General features: G+C 40.7%; 1 protein-coding gene and 1 pseudogene across 3 annotated transcripts in view; both read left to right on the top strand.

The window, feature by feature from the left end:
• The window catches only part of AMMECR1 (AMMECR nuclear protein 1), a 147599-nt gene that overhangs the window by 102221 nt on the left and 22540 nt on the right, over positions 1-22838 (top strand). For all 3 annotated transcript variants that reach the window (XR_004990825.2, XM_036454479.2, XM_036454480.2), the window contains exon 4: positions 21915-22005. Coding sequence is in view for 2 of the 3 variants with exons in the window: in XM_036454479.2 (XP_036310372.1) it covers positions 21915-22005 (91 nt within the window). In the remaining variant the exon portion in view is untranslated. The remainder of the gene's footprint in view (positions 1-21914; positions 22006-22838) is intronic.
• LOC118728210 lies at positions 15707-16812 on the top strand (annotated as a pseudogene).

Here is a 22838-nt window from a genome sequence, read left to right on the forward strand (position 1 = left end):
GGGGAGAGGTGAATGGGAAGTGCTCCTAATGGATACAAGATTTCCATTTGGGGTGATGACAAAGTTCTGGAACTGGATAGTTGTGATGGTTGTACAATGTTGTGTATATACTTGATGCCACTGAATTGTATACTTTAAAAAAACTGAAAATTTTATATGTAGTTTACCACAATAAAAAGGCATGCATGCAAATGCATAGACATTTAAATCTATATTCCATAATACTATAGTAATTTTAATTTATTGAAGAAAACCTAAAATTCAAAAATATATAAAGAAAAAAATGCAAGCCATTCATAATTACACCAATCTGAGAAATCCACTCCTAACATTTTGGAATAGTTCTTTCAATTATTTGTCTGTGTCTTTGTATCTATAAATCTGAATATTTGTTTATATAACTGAAATTATATTGAATATACAGTCTATTAAAAAGGGAATTATGAGGAGGTCTTTGTTTATGGTTTATCTTTGTATATATAAGTTAGTTATTTATATTGCAAATTTCCTTTATGAGGAACCTGTCTTATTACAAAACTATACATTTCATTTTGAGAACTTTCACACTGTCTAATAGCTACAACTTTTCTTCCAAGAATGAAATACCTTTTTCATTATAAGTATCTAGTTTTAACCTGAAATGCAAAGTGCTATATATGTATATGCCAAAGGGGGAAGCAGGAGACAATTACAGAATTTTGATAGAGAATTTTAAGTCAAGGATCAGTAATGAGTACGTTTCAGATAAGCAGAATCTTCTAACATGGGGCTTTTCTGGTGGAAGTATAGTTTGAAAGATGACCTCCTCTGGTGAATTGTGTTACTGCAGAATTCCTAATTAAAAGGAGGAAAATGCCCAGATCAAAGCAGAATGAGGGCGAAGTCTAAAAGTTCCAAAGAATAGTGATAGGTAACTTCGATAGGACAGACATCCATGTGATCATGAGGATGAGGGATGTGAGCAGTGGTAATGGCCACCTAATTTTCAAATGATTAGCAAATAAGTGAACTGCCACAGGACTACCTACTATCTTATTCTCTTCTTCATGCAAGGTTTTAAAACCAGCCTATTTGGAACTCTCTTTTGGTAATATGTCTCCAATTTCACAATGGCACTTAGTAGGAAAGTAGGGTTTATATTAGACTTTGTTTTGGAGGCTAGAATGCTTGTATTTGATAATGTATGACAAATGGTTTTACAAGTGGATGTAATTAATTTCAAGTCAATGTTTAGTTGGCAGAATGATCAGTAATGCCTTCTTCAAAATAGCAATTACCTCATTTAAAATGAGTGTCTACAGGTAGCTTCTAAAGGAGCCTGGGTAGTCATTAAACAACAGCAAAACTATCCAGAAAAGGATGTAAAGACAAATTGGAATAGTGGTCCCACCCTTCTGAGAATAGCTGATTGTTGCTAGCATCATGATCTATTTAATTGCCCTGGTAGATATGAGGAGGATGAAAAGTGAATGATTTGGAGGGAAAATATAATTAACTAATAAATTGAAATGTCTACTTGCAAAGATAAAATGGTTGTGAAATGAGGAAAATTGCTCCCCTAGGGAGAAATCTGAAGTAATACGCTTTGTGTTTGAACACAAAAATTTATTAGCATTGTTCTGTGTTCTTCAATTGACAGCGTTCTCTTAATTCTGAATGAGAAGATGATTGACCGACATGGTGCTTTAGAAACAAAGAAAAGCTCATGAAGCATGTTGGAGTCCTCTAATATGATATGTAGCCTAGAACTTGGATAGTTACACTCTTTGGGAACCGTGTTTATTAAGATCCAAAAGAATATAAAGCCAATGATATCACAATAGTTGGATTTAACTTGAGAGGTGATTCTAGGTGTGTCATCTTGTAGCTATTCATTTTCAAGATGATAAAAATGAATAAGCATTTTGTTTGTATAGCAAGTATCCTACCAATGATCTTCTGGGAGCTCCTTCTGTAGCAATTTGCTGACAGAAGACAAAGTATTCTCTAAACTAGGGGTGTCGAACTCAATCAGAGAAGGGGCCAAAATCTAAAATCCAGCCTAAATCGCGGGCCGAATGGTTTACTGAACAGTCATAAATTGTCATTGTGATGGAAACGCAGCGGAGTGCAGTGATGACAGCGCAGTGCGGGCCACATTGCAAGGCCTGGCGGGACGGATTTGGCCCGAGGGCCTTGTGTTCGACACATGTGCTCTAAACTATAGTGAGCCATGTTTTATTTAAGTGTTTAGAAACATGATCATTTTGAAGGCATGAGGAAGAAATAATTTCTGTATTCTGAAGTAAATCAATAGATTATATTTCAATAGATTAATACATTTTTTTTTACAAACCATAGGGCACTTTCTGATGTCTCACCTGAATATACCACTATCAATTGGGCAAAACATTGTGGTCCTAAGACAGACCATTCCTTTTTAACATTCAACACTTACATGGCATCAACCCATGCTGGGTGAGGCTGACCAGAATGATTCTTGTGTGATGTCAAATCTGTCCCTGAATTTTAGAGCTAGACCCCTATCCCCTAACCTGGTTTTGCCCCTAAAGGATCAAATCATCTGTCATTGTACGTGAGCTTTTTGGAGTCCTGGTACTGAGAGCTGCACTTCACTTTAAAAGCAACACCAAAACACACCTCTTGAGCAATCACAGCTCCATTTCTGATGTATTTACTTGCAGTTAATAATAGCATGCTTTTGTAACAACCTTCATGAGTGTAAACAGATGAGATGAATAAATTGGCTGCCATTATCTCTCATACATTTTAGAAGTGCATGTTCAGTTTTTCATCCTCCTTCTTCCCTTAAAGATTTAATTTTCTAGCTCCTCTTAATGTACCACTGAAAACAAAGTTCCCATTAATATACAGATAGCACAACTCACTAAGTCATTAAGTGAAATGACTTCTAGTTGTATATGTTCTGTCCACCCTTTGCTTTTTTTCTCCAACTATGATATATACCATGTTTTGCTTCTCTTCTAATTTAAGATTCCTGACTTTGAAATACATTTATCTATTTTCTAGATATATGCAGCCTATATCTATATGAAGTCTATCCTAATATATAAAAACCCTGGGTCTGTCACATCTGCAGCAAACGGGAAGCTTGACCAACCGGAAGTCAGTCCTGCAGTCAGAGCTGGGTAACTATGGCAACCCAGCACTGACTGCTACAGCTGCAGGCATGATGACCCAGCACTGACTGCTGGGGGGACTGTGAATCAGGCCCAGAGAGAAGCCTGAAGAGAGAAGCAGGATCTGGTCCATAGCCTCTGTGGCAGCTGTTGATCAGCACTTGACTCTCTTTCCCCCCCCCCTCCCACCAGGCCTGTTCAGCAGCCCTGCCTCCATTTCTCTCCAGGCCTCCACTGGGGCTGCTGATCAGCCCTGCCTTTCTGATCAGGCCCCATTGATAGGCCCAGAGAAGCTGACTAGCATAGAAACTAACCAATCAAAAACAAATCTGGGTCAACTGTGAGGACCCAATGGCTGCCTAAGATGTGGAGCTTTTGATTCTGACTGGTATAGAAACTGACCAATCAGAACCAAATCTGGGTCAACTGTGAGGAGCCAATGGCTGCCTAGAAGGTGGAGCTTTTTACTCTGACTGGCATAGAAACTGACCAATCAGAACCAAATTGGCCAGCTGGCAGAGGAGGGCAGTTGGGGGCGAGATGAGGTCAGCAGAGGAGGACAGTTAGGGATGAACAGGCAGGCAGAAGCAGTTAGGGGCGATCAAGCCATCCTGGAAGAGCAGTTGGGGGTGAGATCAGGCTGGTAGAGGAAGGCAATTGGGGGAAATCAGGCTGGCAGGGGAGAGCAGATGGGGGCAAGATCAGGCTGGCAAGGGAGGGCAGTTGGGGCCATCAGGCCAGCAGGGGAGGGTAGTTGGGAGGAACCAGGCCTGCAGGGATGGGCAGTTGGTGGCCATCAGGCCAGCAGGGGAGGGCAGTTAGAGGTGACCAGGACGGTATGGGAAGGCAGTTGGGGTTGATCAGGCCAGCAGGGGAGCAGTTAGGTGTTCAGGCCAGCAAGAGAATGATTAGGAGGTGATCAGACTGGCTGGCAGAAGCAGTTATAGGCTATTAGGGAGTCAGGTCCTTCATTCTGAGAGGGATGTCTGACTGCGGGGTCAGGCCTAAACCAACAGTCAGACATCCCCTGAGGGGTCCCAGATTGGAGTGGGTGCAGGCTGGGCTGTGGGACACACCTCACCCCAGTGCATGGATTTCATGCACCAGGCCTCTACTGTGTGTGTGTGTGTTTGTGTGTGTGTGTGTTTGTGTGTGTGTGTGTGTGTGTATGTATAGATATAGATGCATGAAACATATCTATATGAATCCTATAGAGATATCTATCTATATATATATAGATAGATAGATATGCACACACACACCTATTTATAGAGATCTATGTACATATAAATATATATGGTTTATCTATATGTATATATAGTTATATATAGTTTATATATACATCTAGATATATAGGCTTCATATATACATATATCGATACATATATAATAATAAAAGTGTAAAATGCCAATTAGACCAGACAGCTAAATGACCTTCCAGATGTCCTGGATGTGCTTCTGGATGACCTTCTGCATGAAGCCTGGGCTGTGAGGGGCAAGACAAGCCATTGCAGCTCTAAGGACTGAGCCCCTTGCACGAATTTTGTGCATCAGGCTTCGTGTGTGTGTGAGTGTGTGTGTGAATATATATATATATATATATATATATATATATATATATATATATATATATATCTACACTAATAAAAGAGAAACATTCAAATTGACTGTACTTCTGCTATGCCCACCAGCAATGCCCACCAGCCAATCAGGAGTGACTATGCAAATTAATCCAGCCAAGATGGTTGCAGCCATGGAGCTAGCAGGAGGCTTGGGTTTCCCTAGCAATGGAGGAAGCCAAGCTTCCCACCTGCTCTGGCTGGCCCTGGCCTCCGCTCAAGGCTACAAAATTTTAATTATAGAAGATAAATAAATCCCAACAAAAATGATGGCAGCCACAGAGCTGGAGGGAGCAGGAGGCTTGAGTTCCTCCGGCAATGGAAAAAACCAAGCTTCGGCAGTCCTGGCCTGCCCTGTTCTCTTCTCAAAGCTACAAAGTTTCAATTGTAGAAGATAAATAAATACCAGATACCAGGGCCTCTGGTTGGGTCACAGTGGGGGGGGGAGGGGAGGGGAGCGTGGCTGGCCTGCAAACCACTACAGGCCCCTCACCCAGGCCACTCCACACCCCAAGGGAACCCCCACCCTGATCTTGGACATCCTTTAGGGAAAACAAGCCGGCCTCCACATGTGCACCAGGCCTCTATCTTATCTAATAAAAGAGTAATATGCAAATTGACCATTACTCTTAATACACAAGATGACTTCCCCCATGTGGTCAAAGATGGCTGGCTCCATGTGGACACAAGATGGCCATCACAAGATGGCCAGCAGGGGAGGGCAGTTAGGAGGGACCAGATCTGCAAAGGAGGGCAGTTGGGAGCCATCAGGCCTGCGAGGGAGGGCAATTAGGGGCAATGAGGCTGGCAGGGTTGTAGTTAAGCATTAATCAGGCTGGTAGGAGAATGGTTAGGGGGTGATTGGGCTGGCACTCAGAAGCAGTTAGGGACAATCAGGAAGGCAGATAGGCGAGCAGTTGGGAGCCAGTAGTCCTGGATTATGAGTGGGATGTCCGACTGCCTGTTTAGGCCTGATCGAGGGGTCCCAGATTGTAGAGGGTGCAGGCTGGGCTGAGGGACACACACCCCCATGCACAAAACCTCTAAATATATATATATTATACACACACACACACACACACTGTGTTTCCCTGAAAATAAGACATCCTCCGAAAATAAGACCTAGAGCATGGAAAGATAAGACATCCCCTGAAAATAAGACCTAGTGCAACTTTGGGAGAAAAAATTAATATAAGACACTGTCTTCTTTTCGGGGAAATGGGATATATACATATATATATATATATGCTTCATATATTTAGGGAAATGCTTTTTAATATTTTCTTAGGGACTTGAGATTTTTATATAACATATTACTATCATTAAGATAATTTAGTCTTTTTCATGATGCTCTACTCTGAATGTTTTTGAAGTGATGTGAAACATTGAAAAAGGAATGCTTCATGCTTCCTGGCCATCTAGAAAAAATTTGCTGTGAATCAACAAGTCAATGTATCAGAAGTCTAGTGAGGAAGCAAGCAGAACAAAGTAAAGTAACTTCTAGAAGGTGATTTAATGCATAAAAATTTCCATTAAATATTGGTACTCTTAGTGAAATTGGCTGTGTTGTCTGTTCTTATACCTTTCCCAGTTGCTTCCTGTTTTCCAGCATTGTTTTTTGCTGGGGGAACATTTTCCTGCTTTCCCCAAATACACAAACATTTCCTTCCCTTTCCTTAGTAGTTACATTATAGTATATTCTTTCCTATACTCTGTGTGTGTGTGTGTGTGTGTGTGTGTGTGTGTGTCTATCCCAGCACTTGATAAAAAAAAGAGTCCTGTGTTTAGGGAATAAGAAGACTTGAGTTCTTTTTCTGAATGCCACTACCCAGTTTGGTAACCTTTCTGAATCTTTCCTGACCAGAAAGGTGGAAAAGTTGAACTAGGTAATACCTAAGGTCTTTGGATGCTGACAGAGTGTGATGCTGTGAATCACCTTTTTAAAATGGCTTCTGTTTCATTTTACTTCCAGAAAATGAATCATCACTAGCCATTTAGAAGTCATAGGAGGACCTTAACTTTTATTTTTATTTATTTTATTTTTTAAATATATTTTATTAATTTTTTACAGAGAGGAAGAGAGAGGAGAGAGGGATAGAGAGTTAGAAACATCGATGAGAGAGAATCATCGATCAGTGGCCTCCTGCACACCCCAACTGGGGATGTGCCCGCAACCAAGTTACATGCCCTTGACCGGAATTGAACCTGGGACCTTTCAGTCCGCAGGCCGACGCTCCATCCACTGAGCCAAACCAGTTTCAGCAGGACCTTAACTTTTAAAATAGCCATTCATAACTTCAATGTAGGCAAAAGTAAAAAAAAGTTTAATTTTTGAAATTGAGCATTTTAGATTTCTTTTTCATAAAAGAATTTTTTTAGGAAGAAAAATATTCTAAATCATATTAGTAAATGCCTCTATTTTATTACTGTATCATTCCCAGTTTTAAGGAACCATTATATGTATAATCTATATTAAGCAAATATATTAGAGAATGGTTATTCATTTTACAAATAGATATTTTACTTTGCAGAGGGACTTGCTATAGGGTGTCTTTATTGTCTTCCTCATGACTTTAAGATTAACTCATTTACATAAATTCAATTTGTAATTTTTTAGGACCGATTAAAACCATATTAAGTCAGATATTCAACGTATAGTTCTAAACTTTATAAAGTTTTTCTTAGTTTTTTTTCAGGGAAACAATATTATTTTATACTAGTGACCCAATGCACATTAAAAGGGAATTAATTAGAGGAAATAATTTAATATTACTATTTGCTCTTTCTCTATAATAGAAGTATCAGAGATGAAAGAAAATTAGTAAAATGTATATGAAAATATTCCTCCGATCAGAGTCTGGGTGGCATCACAGGAACCAAAGTCAAGTTCCAGCCCGCCCATGTGCACCTTGAAATTGCATGAGACCCAGACCCAGCCGGCCCCACCACCATTTGGCTAGATCCAGCCCTGGCCAGCCCCACTGGGTGGGAGGCTTGCTGGGTGGGAGGCTTGGCCTCAGGTCACCTGGCCCGGTGCTGGGGTGCGGGGCATAGCCTGAGTTCTCCTGTCAAGGCCCCCCCCCCCCCCAGGCAGGGGGCACAGCCTTAGCTTCCCTAGCCTGGCGCCGGGGCAGGGTGTGTGGAATGAGGTCCCCTGGCCTGGGCCGGGTCAGGGGCATGCTTTGAGGTCCCCATCAAGCCCTGCAGGGTGAGTTACATGGCCTTAGGTCCCGCGGCCCAGAGCCAGGGGTGGGGGCATGGCCTCAGGTCCCCCAGTGTATGTCGGGGTGAAGAGCATGCCTTGAGGTCTCCTGTCAAGTTCCAGCCCGCCCATGTGCACCTTGAAATTGCATGAGACCCAGACCCAGCCGGCCCCACCACCATTTGGTTAGATCCAGCCCCACAAGTGGTGGGATGGCCTGAGGATGCCTGTCTAGCCCCGCATGGCAGGGGGCACAGCCTCAGGTCTCCCAGCCTGGCACCGGGGTAAAGGGTGCGGCCTGAGGTCCCCCATCAAGCCCTGCCAGGTGTGGGGGGTGCAGCCTCAGGTTCCCTGCCCCTGCCCAGCGCCATACAGCCTCAGGTCCCTGCTGACTGCTTATTTAGGCTCCTTACAGAAACTTAGCCTCCGCTGAGGGAACAGCCATTTTGTGTTACAAAATCCCTGCCTCCACTGTGGGTGCAGCCATTTTTTGTTATGGCTTGATGGTCAGTTTGCATATTCCCTCTTTATTAGATAGGATTAGAGGCCTGGTGCATGAATTTGTGCACAGTTGGAGGTTAGTTGGCCCCGCCCCCAATCAGGGTGGGGGCAATTGAGGGTGTGGCCAGCTGCAGGGAGCGGCCCTCAAGAGGTTGACTGGCAAGCCCCGCCCACATTGGGCTGGTTGGCTGGCCTCAGTGCATGTCAGAGCAACCAGTCTTTCCGGTTCCTTGGCTTTTATATAGATAGATTAGGTACATTTGTCAAGAGGTGTTTTTTCTCCTAAGCTTTGAAAAGCGAAGTAATTCATATCTCTGGATTCTAAGAGAATTTTATAATTTTAGTTTCTTTGTCTGTAAATTCACTCCCTTCCTTGTTCCCTTAAAAAGGGAGGGGGGGCAGGAATGCATTTTTCTAACTTTTGATTAGAAGCAAGCTTTTATTTTAAGGTCACCTGTGTTGCCTGAACTGTCCTTGGAAAGCTTCAGGGTGTTCAATTTTTAAGTAATGCTCATTATAATTAATCATTACAGAGTATTGGTGTCCTCCTTCCCTTAATTGCACTTTTGAGCTATCACTGGTTCTCTGTAAAATCATAATGTAAGAACAGTTTATTTCATTGCAAATGATATATAAACATGTTTGGCTTTATAGCTTTTCAAAGCATTTCATAATTAACCATGCTTTATTTAAAATCTTAACTAATTCCTTAAAAGTTCATGGGGGTTATTATTCGCTAATTCAGGTATTTTAGAGCTGTGTGTCTGCTATGTTTAAAATAAATGTTATCCAGATCATTGTTTAGTGGCCTTTGTGAAATAAATTGGCAGGCTTGTGTTCCTGACAGATAAGATGTCTAAGTCTCCTACATGAATCAAAGTTGGCACTAATTGGTTCTTTGGTAAGCTCTAAAAAAGCCAAGAATTGGTCCATAACTAATTTCCAAGCTAAAAGTGACTAATTTGAAAGGGTTTTAGAGAAGAGTAACATGTATGTATTTTGGTCAATGAAAGCTTTGCTGTTGTTTTTCACAAAATAGCAACAGAAAAAAAATAATCTCATGTGAGGTAGATGATAAAAAAATTTTTATAGTAGAATATATTAAAAAGTTACTTGTGCCCAAGTGATGGAATTGCAATCATTTGCACTTTTAATTCAATTTTCTAGTATTTTTAATTCATTTGTATATATTTTTCTGCTTCTAAAAGTGTCTCACTTAAAGGAGATTTGAAATCAAGCACAGCTACAGGAACTGGTCAGACCATGGACAAAAACTGCCTCATAGAATATATAGTCCTTCGTGGCATCTCAATTCCTTCAGGAGATTAGTTTTTAAGTCACTAAAGCAAGATTTGTCTCTAGATCACATGTGTCAAACACAAGGCCCGCGGGCCAAATCCGTCCCACCAGGCCTTGCAATGTGGCCCGCACCGCGCTGTCATCACTGCACTCCACTGCGTTTCCATCACAATGACAGTTTATGACTGTTCAGTAAACCATTCGGCCCGCGATTTAGGCTGGATTTTAGATTTTGGCCCCTTCTCTGATTGAGTTCGACACCCCTACTCTAGATGGTACCAGGATTCCAGGTCATTTTTATTTTCTCCTTTCTGCTCTTCTAAAGGGATTTGGGATAATATGCATGTATTATTTTTATAAACAGAAAAAAAATAGTCCATGTTTACAATTGTTAATGTTTACAAAAGTAAAAATTACTGAATAAAAACACACACAATTTCAGTGACTTTGTTTTTTAAATTTATTATTTGAATCTGAAGTGTTCTTCGTTAATAATTGTTAATATTAAGTGTTCATTGTTAATCAGATGGACAGCTTCCAAACATCAGACTTGCCCTAGCCCAGTGGTCGGCAAACTCATTAGTCAATAGAGCCAGACATCAACAGTACAATGACTGAAATTTCTTTTGAGAGCCAATTTTTTTAAACTTAAACTTCTTCTAATGCCACTTCTTCAAAATAGATTCGCCCACGCCATGGTATTTGTGGAAGAGCCACACTTAAGGGCCGCATGTGGCTCATGAGCCACAGTTTGCCAACCACGGCCCTAGCCGGTTTGGCTCATTGGATAGAACAGTGGCCTGTGGACTAACGGTCCTAGGTTTGATTCCTTTAAGGGCACATGCCTGGGTTGTGGGCTCGATCCCCAGTGGGCCGCATGCAGGAGGCAACTGATGAATGATTCTCTCTCATCACTGATATTTCTATCTTTCTCTCCCTCACCCTTCCACTCTGTAATAAAATAAAATTAAAAAAAAACATCAGACTTACTTCTGAAGTTCATAGGTAGATTCAAATGATGCAAAATCATAACTCTGGCAGATCTGGCCAATATGTAGTGTACATTTTTTGGTAGTATCAGGATTGAGGAAAGTTATTCATTAGAATCTACACAAACTGTCATCAGCCTATATATGATAAAAATCTTAATTTTTCTTGCCCAAATCAGAATTATTCAGGAGGATAAACTTTGAGTAGGCTTAATTTTGGAATAGTTTCATCTTCTATGTTGAATTTGCTTTCATTGGTAAAAATAGGATTCAAAGTCTTCAGAAGATCAAGCTGGGGAGGGGGGCAGGGGGGTTCAGAAGGTACTGTGGGGCTGTGAGTGAAAAGAGTGGACCATGATGCATTGTGGTTTTTGTGCTTTTAGGAGAATTGCCACATGGCTCTTTCCTCCTAGGAATATAAGAAATGTCAGACTCAGACCCATGTGAACTTTTCAGTGAAGTGTTTCTTTCGTTTTGTTTTTTTCTGTCTAGTAGTTTTGTAGTGCCTCTAGTGGATTATAGGACTAACACTTGCCTTATAGACAGATTAGGGTATAATAAACTTTGACTCTGAAATTGTGAGGAGCATAATATGGACCATCTATACTAATAAAAGGGGTAATATGCTAATTAGACAGGATAGAAGAGGACCTTCTTCCAGAAAAAGCTGCAGCTTCTGTGAGGTGAGGGCCTAGGAGGGCCAGCAGCCATGATGGCCGACAGTGGCAGCAGCAACAGGGTGATGGGGGAGGTGCCTTCCCCTGATCAGCCCAGTTGCTCCTGCAGAGGGAGGCCAGACTGTGGTGTAGGGAGCAGGACTAAGTCATCACTTCCCCTAAGGGCTCCAAGACTGTGAGAGGGGGCAGGCCAGGCTGAAGGACCCTGACCCCCTAGTGCACACATTTTTGTGCACTGGGCCTCTAGTATATTGTAAGTGTGGGATGAGGGCAGTTTTTTTAATTTTTAATTTTTATTTTTTTGCTTCTAGTTTTATTTTCTTAATTTAAAAAATCTTTATTGTTCAGATAATTACAATAGTTTATCCTTTTCTCCACTTTAGTTCCCCTCCACCCAATTCCCACCCCACCCTTTGCCCTTACCACCCCCACACTGTCCTCATCCATAGGTGTACAATTTTTGTCCAGTCTCTTCCTAAACCCCCCATACCACTTTCCCACTGAGAATTATCAGTCCACTCCCTTTCTATGCCTTTGATTCTATTATATTCACCAGTTTATTCTGTACATCAGATTTTAATTAACTTGATTTTTAGGTTCACTTGTTGATAGATATGTATTTGTTGATCATAATTTTTATCTTCATCTTCTTCCTCTTCTTAAAGAATACCTTTCAGCATTTCATATACTACTGGTTTGGTGGTGATGAACTCCTTTAGCTTTTTCTTATCTGTGAAGCTCTTTATCTGACCTTCAATTCTGAATGAAACTTTGCTGGGTAAAGTAATCTTGGTTGTAGGTTCCTGCTATTCATCACTTTGAATATTTCTTGCCACTCCTGTCTGGCCTGCATAGTTTCTGTTGAGAAATCAGCTGACAAGTATTGGTGCTCCCTTGAAGGTAATTAACTGTTTTTCTCTTGCTGCTTGTAAGATTCTCTCTTTGTCTTTTGCTCTTGGAATTTTAATTATGATGTGTCTTGGTGTGGTCCTCTCTGGATTCCTTTTGTTTGGGGTCCTGTGTGCTTCCTGGACTTGTAAGTCTATTTCTGTCACCAGGTGGGGGAAGTTTTCAGTCTTTATTTCTTCAAATAGGTTTTCAGTATCTTGTTGTCTCTCTTCTTCTGTCACCACCAAAATTCTGATGTTGGTACCATAATTCTGATATTGGTACACATGAAGTTGTCCCAGAGGCTTCTTATACTATCTTCAACTTTTTTATTCTTTTTTCTTTTTTCTTTTCCAGTTGAGTGTTTTTTGCTTCTTTGTATTTCAAATCTTTGACTTGATTCTCATGTTCCTCTAGTCTGCTGTTTGGTCTATGTATAATATTTTTTATTTCAGTCAGTGTATGTTTAATTTCTAGTTGTTCCTTTTTCATATCCTCAAGGGTCTCACTAAATTTATCTGCCTTTTCTAGGAAACTCTTGAAAAATCTTATAACTGTGGTTTTGAATTTTATATCCAGACATTTGTTTTCCTCCATTTCTTTCATTTGTGATCTGTTACTTTGTTTCCTCATTTTCACTACTTCCCTGAGTTGGTAGGGTAGCTTTGTGTGCTAGGTTTTTTATATGGCCCAGTGGATCAGCCTCCCCAGTTACCTGAGGTGGACACTGTTGGTGCACCCCTTTGTGTACTGTGTGTACAGCCTTGTTGTAGTTAAGTCTTGATTGTTGTTCCTATCACTGGGAGGAATTGACCTCCAGGCTAATTGGCTGTGAGTATCAGCTATGTCTACACCGGGAGACTTCTGTGCTGGAAATACCCTTATAGGAACCAGACTTGCAAAAACTGTAAAAGCTTCTGTGCTTTGCTTGGATGGGGCAGAGTCTCAGGGATGATCAGACAGTATTGGCTGCCTGTCAACCCTGCCCTCGTGCGTGCACCTCCAGGCCTCTGCCTTCCATAGCTCCCCTGAGTTTCTGCCTGACAGTCCAGATTTTCCCAGGCTCACCTGGAACTGGGGTTCAGTGCAGTCGGAACTGGGGTTCAATGCAGTTGGAACTGGGGTTCAGTGCAGTCAGGGGTTTCCTTCCCTCTCCCTCCAGAGAACGCCAGCCTGGCACTCAACTCCCCTTCCTCTCCACATGTGCATCTCCCATCTCATTACCTCAGTCCTTTGCAGTTTTGATTCTCCGTGTGCTTTCCTTTCTTTTTAGTCGTAGAATTTCCACTCAGCCAACTTTCCTGTGGTTCTGGGTGCTGTCTGTTTTGTCTTTTAGTTGTAGTTTTGAAATTGTTGAGGGAGGCAGCAGTTTAGGTGCCTAGCTATGCCACCATCTTGGTTTCTGAGAGGGCAGTTTTGGTTTTTTTAATGCGCCTGTGTTGATAGTCACTGCATTAGAGTATAGTAGTTTTAAATGAAACCACATTTCTAACAAGGAACCAAATAATGAGAAAAATGAAATCTACAGACAGTCTAGAAACTTTGTTTTAGCCATTATTTATCATCTGTTCTCTTATCAAACCTTTTATTAAGTAGCAAAGTTGATTAATTTGCATGTATTTCTTTTCTGTGTCCACATGCTCTCTGATACAGGAATGAACAAAAAGAAAAATGGACAGGAGAGGAAAGAGGATGGGGCTGAGGCCAGGTGCAGTTGGGGATGCATAGTCCCCAAACTAATTAATCAACCCCAAAATAATCAAAATATGTTTTAGGGTCATAACAATAATCTTTATATTTAATCATTTTTTGTGATGTTAAAAACAAAAGATTATATAATACTATATAATAAAGAGGTAATATGCTAATTGGTCCCAATGGTGTCTGAATTACAAACACAGAAACTGGGGAGTGGGGACTTCTGCCCCCAGTACTAATGTCATCCTGCCTGTGTGCGTCCCCAACCAGCACTGAGATGAAGCTGCCTGCCTGCATCTCCAGCTGGAGACCTGACACTGCCTGCGTACAGTCCAGTTCAGTGCTGATATGACACTGCAGGGGGGCTGGGCTTAACAGGGAACCTGAGACACCCCTCCCCCTCTACCCAGCACCAGGCCAGGGGACCTGAGGCTGTGGCTCCTGCCCAGAGCCAGGCTGGCGGACCTAAGGCTGTGCCCCCATGCCTGGAGGAGCTTAATGGGGGTGGGGCTGGCCCGGTCTGGGTCTCACCCAGTGCGGGTGGGGCAAGCCTGCATTTTCGAAGCAGGTGTGGATGGTAGGCAGGGACTTGATTCTAGGTCCCTTGCTGTGCCCCAGACTCTGACAGGAGGGACAATTTATATACATTTTACTAATTTTCTTTCATATCTGACACTTCTATTATAGAGAAAGGGCAAATAGCAATATTAAAATATTTTTTTCTAATTAATTCCATTTTAATGTGCACGAATTAATAAAAAAAATCATTTGATATGAAATGATTCAGAATAAATATGGCTGGCTTTCTTTTTAGCATGAAAGCGAATCTATGGAACTGGCCTTATTGTTCCCTCAGCACACATAGATACAGCTCTGTTTAATTCCATATCCTCTTATCTATAAGTACTGCATTTAATTTACTACCATTCTAGTTGATTTATAGCTTTGCTTAGCAAAAGTGCAGTCTTGATTAAAAGGACATTATCACAGCTGATGGGTCTTGAAAGCATTTTTTCTCAGAACTTCTAATAATTTTATGACCTGCCGACTCCAATAAGGCTAGATTTGCAAGTTTCCAGTTTTTGCCCACCTGGCTGTCCTTTGGGCAATGGTAATTAGGGGTATGTTTGATGATGTAGTTTTCCTATACACTACCTCTTTATCCATCCTGAGAAATGGAAAGTTACTGTGATAGAGTTTTAGACTAAGTTTGCTTCAGGGAATCCCAATTCCCTAGTTAGCTGATCTCTTATATAGCTCATAATTACAACTAGAGCCTTTGTCTCTTGGGATGAGGCTAGGCTAAAGGATCCTCCAATCTAAGTCCATGGTTCTCAACCTTTCTAATGCAGCGACCCTTTAATACAGTTCCTCATGTTGTGGTGACCCCCAACCATAAAATTATTTTTGTTGCTACTTCATAACTGTAATTTTGCTACTGTTATGAATCGTAATGTAAATATCTGTGTTTTCCGATGGTCTTAGGCGACCCTGCTAGCAGTTCTCAACCTGTGAGAACCGCTGATGTAGAGCCTAAGACCATCAGAAAATACAGATATTACGATTCATTAACAGTAGCAAAATTACAGTTATGAAGTAGCAATGAAAATAATTTTATGGTTGTGGGTCACCACAACATGAGAAACTGTATTAAAGGATTGCAGCATTAAAAAGGTTGAGAACCACTGGACTAAGTGAAGATTCAATTATTATACATAAGGGTTATATTTTAGAGTTGCAGCTGTGACAGATGCCTCCCTCAAAAAATACAGAATTGGTTTTGGTGCTCATTTCAGTGGAGATGACTTAATTTGCAAAGCCAGTGATTTCCACAGGTTAGCCAGATTTGATCATTCTCCACAGCAGGCCATTTTCCACTCTCTTGTTTTAATTGCGCAGTATGACTATTTGGTGGCATCTGTGGTTGTCAAGAGTAAGGAAAAGATGTTGATCAACGTGACAAAAAAGCTAATATGGGCAGAGCAATGGTAGTGCCCTGGTGCTGGGGGCAAGGCTTGTTAGCTGCGTTCCTGGCTCCACCTAGGACAAAGTTTATGCCTTCCACCCAGGCCCCAGGAACCTGGGGGACAGGCCAATAGCTCAGAGGAATGGGGGAAACAAATCCTGAAGGAACTAGATGAGTATTATGAGAAGTTTAAATGGGGGATGGACAGCAACCAGAAGAGGAGAGTGTTGCACTGCATTCAGAGAGCCCTGATCCGGAGCCAGGAGCCAAGAGCTGGGTGATGAGAAGATCTAGATTGTGAGTCAGATGGTGGAGCTGGTGGAGAACAGGAACAGGCAGGTGGACAGCACGTGAAACTGTTTGAGGCACACCACGAGGTCAATGACACCACTGGCCACAGTGGCAAAGCTGGCCAAGATAAGTCCAAGAATGAGACAATCACACAGGCAGGAAAGCCCAATAACAAGAGGTCTCAGAGACAGCTCAACAATGAAAATTGGGAGAATGCAACCAATAATCACAACAATGACGACACACTTCAGGAATGCCTAAGAAGAAAAAGCAAAGGCCTTCAAGAAGAAGAAACGCTCCAAGGCCAAAGCAGAGAGGGAAGCATTCCCTGCAGACCTTCCCATCAACCCAAAGGAGCCCAAGTACTGTCTGTGAAATCAGGTCTCCTATGGAGAAATGATCGGCTATGATAATGACAAGTGCCCCATTGAGTGTTTCCACTTCTCCTATATATGACTGAATCATAAACCAAATGGCCAGTGGTACTGTCCCAAATGTCTAGGGGAGAATGAGAAAATGGACAAAGCCCTGAAAAAATCATAAAGGAGAAGGCTTATCACAGGTAGATCTTGCTGAACAGGGAGGAGAACTAAGCCAGTGTATTTATTACATTGCCAGTTTGATGAGGCACAAAGACTGTACAATGTATTGTATATTTTTAAAGAATGCTAGAAAAGGAGCCATTCCTTTTGTAGGGATGGCAGTGGTTCTCTGCCTTTTGTTTTCGTTGGTACACATGTTAACAAGAAAGTGGTCTGTGGATCAACATTTTAGAAACTACAAATATAGTTTTGAATTAAATACTCAAGTGAGTTTCAAACTTTTCTTTTCTTTTCTTTTTTGGCTAGGAAGTTGACTTGGAAGCAACCTAACACATTGAATGGAGAAAGAAAATATTCACTTAGCTACTATTTTGTTTTAACAAAAATAATGTTATTATTTCATGAAATTTTTTTTAAATTAGCCAAGTTGCTAAATCTTCTTGCTATAATAATGTATATCCCTATAACAATTCAATAAAAAGGTTTCAAGTTTGAAGATTGTTTTATGAAAATGTACATTATTGAATTTTACAGGACAAACATTTTATATTCTGTCATGTTACCCCAAATGGCCAGATTGTGTTCATTTTTTATTAAGCCAAGCAGAAGTAGTGTAGTCGTGGAGTTTCAAAATCATGCTTTTGCTATTACACGTCCTTGTGTAGCTTATTTAATTTATATCGGCTGTATAAAAGTACATTTCCAAGTGAACTTGCACTTTCTATATTATTCAGAAGTGCAGCCAGCTGCCATTGTGAAACAAAGGTGTGTTCTCTGCTATATGCATGAAACTTGTATAGAAATAACATAAAAAAATAATGAAACTTAGCTAGTTCCTCTAGCAGTATATTTAATTTTGACATAAGTGACTTTTAAATTTTTATCTTAAAAATTGGTACACCAGCACTTTAGACAAAATCTCAAGGAACATTTTGTATATTGTTCTCACTTAATAATGAAGTAGAAGTTACATAATTGCCAGCAAATAAATGTGAAAAGAGTATATGTTTAGACCAGGGGTTGGAAAAGTTTTACCCAGAGGCCAAATCCATCCCTCCACTCATTTCTCCATGGTTGGTGAGCCAAGAATGATCTTTACATTGTTAAATGGTTAAAAAAAAAAAAAAAAGCAAAAGAAACCTATTTTGTGACACATGAAAATTATATGAAATTCAAATTTTAGTGTCCATAAGTAAAATTTTATTGGCACACAGCCATGCTCATTCACTTTTTTAAAAAGCTATTATGTTTTTATTCTGTTTAGAGCATTATTACCATCGTCCTGATTCCATTGAAAAAAATGAGTTACTCTGGTTTGGGCTTTATCGTCACAGAAAATATTTTTGACCTATGAAATAACTTATTTCTCACAAAGGATTCACTTTAAAATCATCATACTTACAGTTCAATTTACAGAAGCTTTCAGTTGTTCAGAATCATATGAACACAGAAAAGAATTTAAAATTGTAAATGTGGTACTAATTCAAAATGGGAGAACTTGGATATTTTTTTTCATATCGAATTTGATGTTGGGGCCTTCTCAAAATACAAACTTTATTTTGGTCAACATATCTTTCCAGTTTGTTCTTAGCCAGATATTATTCACATATTATACAGTTGGTCTTAGTAACTTTTAATTGTTAACTTACGTGGCTTTAAAATATCTGAAATGTTCATTGAAAACCACAGAATGCATTTCTATAAAGAAAGGGTTTGTGTTTTTAAGTCACCTTGAATTTGCCTAAATCACTTATTTTTTTCAATATATGACTATAGTTTGCCAAAACCGGTTTGGCTCAGTGGTAGAGCATCAGTCTGCGGACTGAAAGGTCCCGGGTTCGATTCTGGTCAAGGGCATGTACATAGGTTGTGGGCACGAGGCAGCTGGTCGATGTTTCTCTCATCGACGTTTCTAGCTCTCTATCTCTCTCCCTTCCTCCTCTCTGTAAAAATATCAATAAAATATATATATATATATGACTATAGTTTGTCAGAGCCGGATTTTTAGAGGTTATCTAATTAATGTAGAATAAATATTTCTAGGGAGTTTTCTTTTTTCAACCTATACTGCTGAAACATGAAACCTCCTGAAATTCAGATAAACTTTTTAGGGACTTCCCCCCATTCCCACCCTATGCCAGTTACACACCACTACTTAGTCTAACACTCTCATCCCACGTATAGGGAAACATTCTTTCTCTCACAGTTTTTATTACAAACTTTAGTAAGCAACAAAATTCTTTTTAAATTTTAACATGACAGATTTTTATAAATTGAGTTGGAAATGTAAAATTCACTTCAGTGAATAATGGGAGCATAAATTATTTATGCTGTATAATTTTAAAAAATAAATTATGAAGGATGTGATATTAGTAAGGAAAAATCTCAAAGTAACTGACCGGAAAACTGTTGCCAATTTGTGATTGTATCAGTACTGTGTCAGGCACTGGGGAGATTCATGGATGTCCTTTATCCTGGAAATGCCCAAGCACTCATATTTCTTCTCAGCTGTCCACAGTCATTTCCCAAAGGGCAGTTTTTAAACAGCTGCCCTGGTTACATTTTCAGTAAAAGGAGATTCATAAAAATCTAGCATATCTAATAAAAGAGTGACATGCAAATTGACCGTCTCTCTAACACACAATATGACCACCCCCATGTGGTCAAAGATGGCCACCACAAGATGGCCAGCAGCGTAGGGCAGTTGTGGGTGATCAGGCCAGCAGGGGAGGGCAGTTGGGGGGACCAGGCTTGCAAGGGAAGGCAGTTGGGAGGGACAGGCCTGCAGGGGAGGGCAGTTAGGGGCAAACAAGCTGGCAGGCAAGGGAAGTTGGGGGGAATCAGGCCTGCAGGGGAGGACAGTTGGGGGAAACCAGACCAGCAGGGGAGGGCAGTTAGGGGGAACCAGACCAGCAGGGGAGGGCAGCTGGAGAGGGACCCAAGCCTGCAGGGGAGGGCCATTGGGAGGGACCAGGCTGGCAAGGAAAGACAGTTGGGGGCAATCAGGCCTGCAGGGGAGAACAGTTGGGGGGAACCAGGCCTGAAAGGGAGGACAGTTAGGGGCAACCAGGCTGGCAGGGGAGGGCAGTTATGGGTGACCAGGCCTGCAGGGGAGGGCAGTTAGGGGCAATCGGGCCAGCAGGGGAGCAGTTAGACATCAATTAGGCTGGCAGGGGAGTGGTTAGAGGGTAACCAGGCTGGCAAGCAGAAGTGATTAGGAGCAATCAGGCAGGCAGGCGAGCGGTTGGGAGCCAGCAGTCCTAATTGTGAGAGCGATGTCGGACTGCTCATTTAGGCCCAATTCATGGACATCCTCGACTGGAAAGGGTGCAGGCTGGGCTGAGGGACACCCACCTCCATACACGAATTTCATGCACCTGGCCTCTGGTGTGTGTGTGTGTGTGTGTGTGTGTGTGTATAAATAAAAGCCTAAGCAACCTAACAACAGAATGATCAAATGACAGGTCGAGGTTGCTATGACATGCACTGACCACCAGGGGGCAGATGTTCAAAGCAGGAGCTGCCCCCCCCCCCCCCCCCCCCCCCAGTGTGCTTCCATAGCCATCCTCCCATGGCTGGCCAACCTCCTGTGGTCCCTTCCCCTGGCCAGCCAGCCCATATTGTCCCAGTTGCTGGCCAGGCCAAGGGACCACACCCATGCACACGAATCCATGCACTGGGTCTCTAGTACTGATAATAAATAGATAGAAGACATAGCCACAGAGATAGGCTTGAATAAAAAACATAAGCTGCTCAGAAGATTTGACAGACTCTAAAGGATGAGTGGATGAAGACCTGAGGGAAATTGAAATGGATTTTGCAGAGAACCTTTTTATTCCCTGGAAAATTGGGAATTTTTAGACTATGGGTGGAAGAAGCAAAAGGAGATTTTATGGATCCTTTTTCCTCTTCTAAACCTTCACATCCATTCAGACAGTTAAGGTCTATGTTTCCAGTCATCTTCTCTACAAAGTAGCCTCTTTCCTGGGCAAAAAGTTTTACCTGGTCTTACATCTTCCCTCCAGTACCCTGGATGACCTCACACTCCACTTGGGGACCATTGATCTAAAGCAACCATAGATTTGTGAGAACATAATGGAATTGTTAAGCTTTTAAAATTTCATTTTTATTATCAGTATTTAAAAATATTGTACTTTTTATTATCTTTAGCTCTATATACAGTATTCTATGTAAAATAAATGGGGAAAGGACAAATTCCTTTTCATTGGATGCTAATCCAAGAAAAAAATACATTACTTAAAAAAAAAAAAAACTTAGCAAGTAATTACCCACACTGACTTAGAAGACTATCATTTTTAGGGCATCACCTAAAGTTTGTTTTACATAAAAATGTTATAGTGGTCTCTGGGTTAGTGTAAAAGAAACTACAAAAATGCCCTGCCCCGAATGATTAAAAATCTTTATTGCTCTTAAGTTTAGCAATAGTATGTGAAGGCAGTGATACAGATAGACAGTGAGGATTTGCCACTAGCCCACTTTAAACCATAATACATTTTTAAAAGAACAATTATATGTAATGATTGATGATCTAGGATCTGATTGTTGGTTGTTGTTTTTTGTGGGTTGGTTTTTTTTTCTTTTCAGTCTGATTTGTGTTGCTTATCTACATGTAATTTAAGGTTATATACAATATAACTTATTCTACACACAGCCCCAGAACGGTTGTTCTGGTTCCAAACAGAATAGCACAGCCTGGTACATGCTGGGAACATACAAGTAAATGTTTTGTTTCAAGGCTATTATAATGACTTTCAAACCCAAAGTCAATACTTGAATTATAACTATCTAGTCTCTTTAAGATTACACAGTCTGGGAAAGGAGTCAGCACCAAAATGGTTGTTTTGGTTGCAAACAGAAGAGCATAGCCCAGTGAATGGTGGGCACATCAGATCAATGTTTTCAGTCTCCACTATCATAATGCTTTTCAAACCCAAAGTCAATACTTTGGAAAGAGAAAACCAATATGCCCTTCCAAAACTAAGGGGAGAGCAAGAACTGCATTATCTTAAAAGTAAAATAATAAATTTTTCTTTCTGTTTCTATTAAAAAGATTGTACTAATAAAACTGCCAATTTCTTTCAGGTGGGTGTACATGGCATTAGAATAGAATTCATCAATGAAAAAGGATCAAAACGCACCGCCACCTACCTACCAGAGGTTGCAAAGGAGCAAGGTCATTGTTGTACTTTATTTCATATGATCTGGTGAAGAATTTAAGCAAATATTCAAATTGAAATGCAATATCTGACCTTGTAGTTACGATCAGTGTTAAATTATAAGAAACTACTCTTCTGTCACAGCCACTGCAATGTCTGTATGAAATCAGTTAATTACACTGAAGTTGAATCCCTGCACTGAAGTTTGACAGCAAAAACACACCAACATATACTCTAAAAAAAGCAAAGATTTGTAAAAGCTGGGTGTTATTTTAGGCAACAGTTTGCTATAAAATTGAAGAGCCATTTTCCCATATTCCATTGTGCTACAGCCTTGTGTGGTATAAACAAGCCTTTGGGTTGACAGTCAGCCACACAGTTCATTGTCAGTATCAAACATTTCATTCTTAGGTACTTATCATTACTCATTCTGCTCCTGTTAAGATTGTAGGTTAGGAGAATTGAGAATACATGAAGTAGTGTTTTATATACTTGGTCTGCATTTCCAAGTTAACAGATGTTTTTCTGTTTTGCAGATAAAACACAAACCTTTATGAACCACCACTGTAACACAAAAAACTTTCACTCTGTAGTATTTTGTCCTTTCTAGCCACTACTAAATTTTAGTTTCAGATTAGTTGAAATGAATATACCTTCTTCACTTTATGGAGCTTCTTTTCTCATCAGAAACTATTTGTAATTTGGTTTTCCTGTGTTTAGCTCATAAATATGTGAGATACATAACATCAAAACAATATAATTAAACTTCCAACAAGAGAGTTAGTCTTTAAGGCAGCTATCTGAATATTTGTTAAGTTGCTTTCAAAAATGTCTTCATCCTGTAGTTCCA

The sequence above is a fragment of the Pipistrellus kuhlii genome, unplaced genomic scaffold (genome assembly GCF_014108245.1).
Source record: "Pipistrellus kuhlii isolate mPipKuh1 unplaced genomic scaffold, mPipKuh1.p scaffold_m20_p_29, whole genome shotgun sequence".
Classification (NCBI taxonomy): domain Eukaryota; kingdom Metazoa; phylum Chordata; class Mammalia; order Chiroptera; family Vespertilionidae; genus Pipistrellus; species Pipistrellus kuhlii.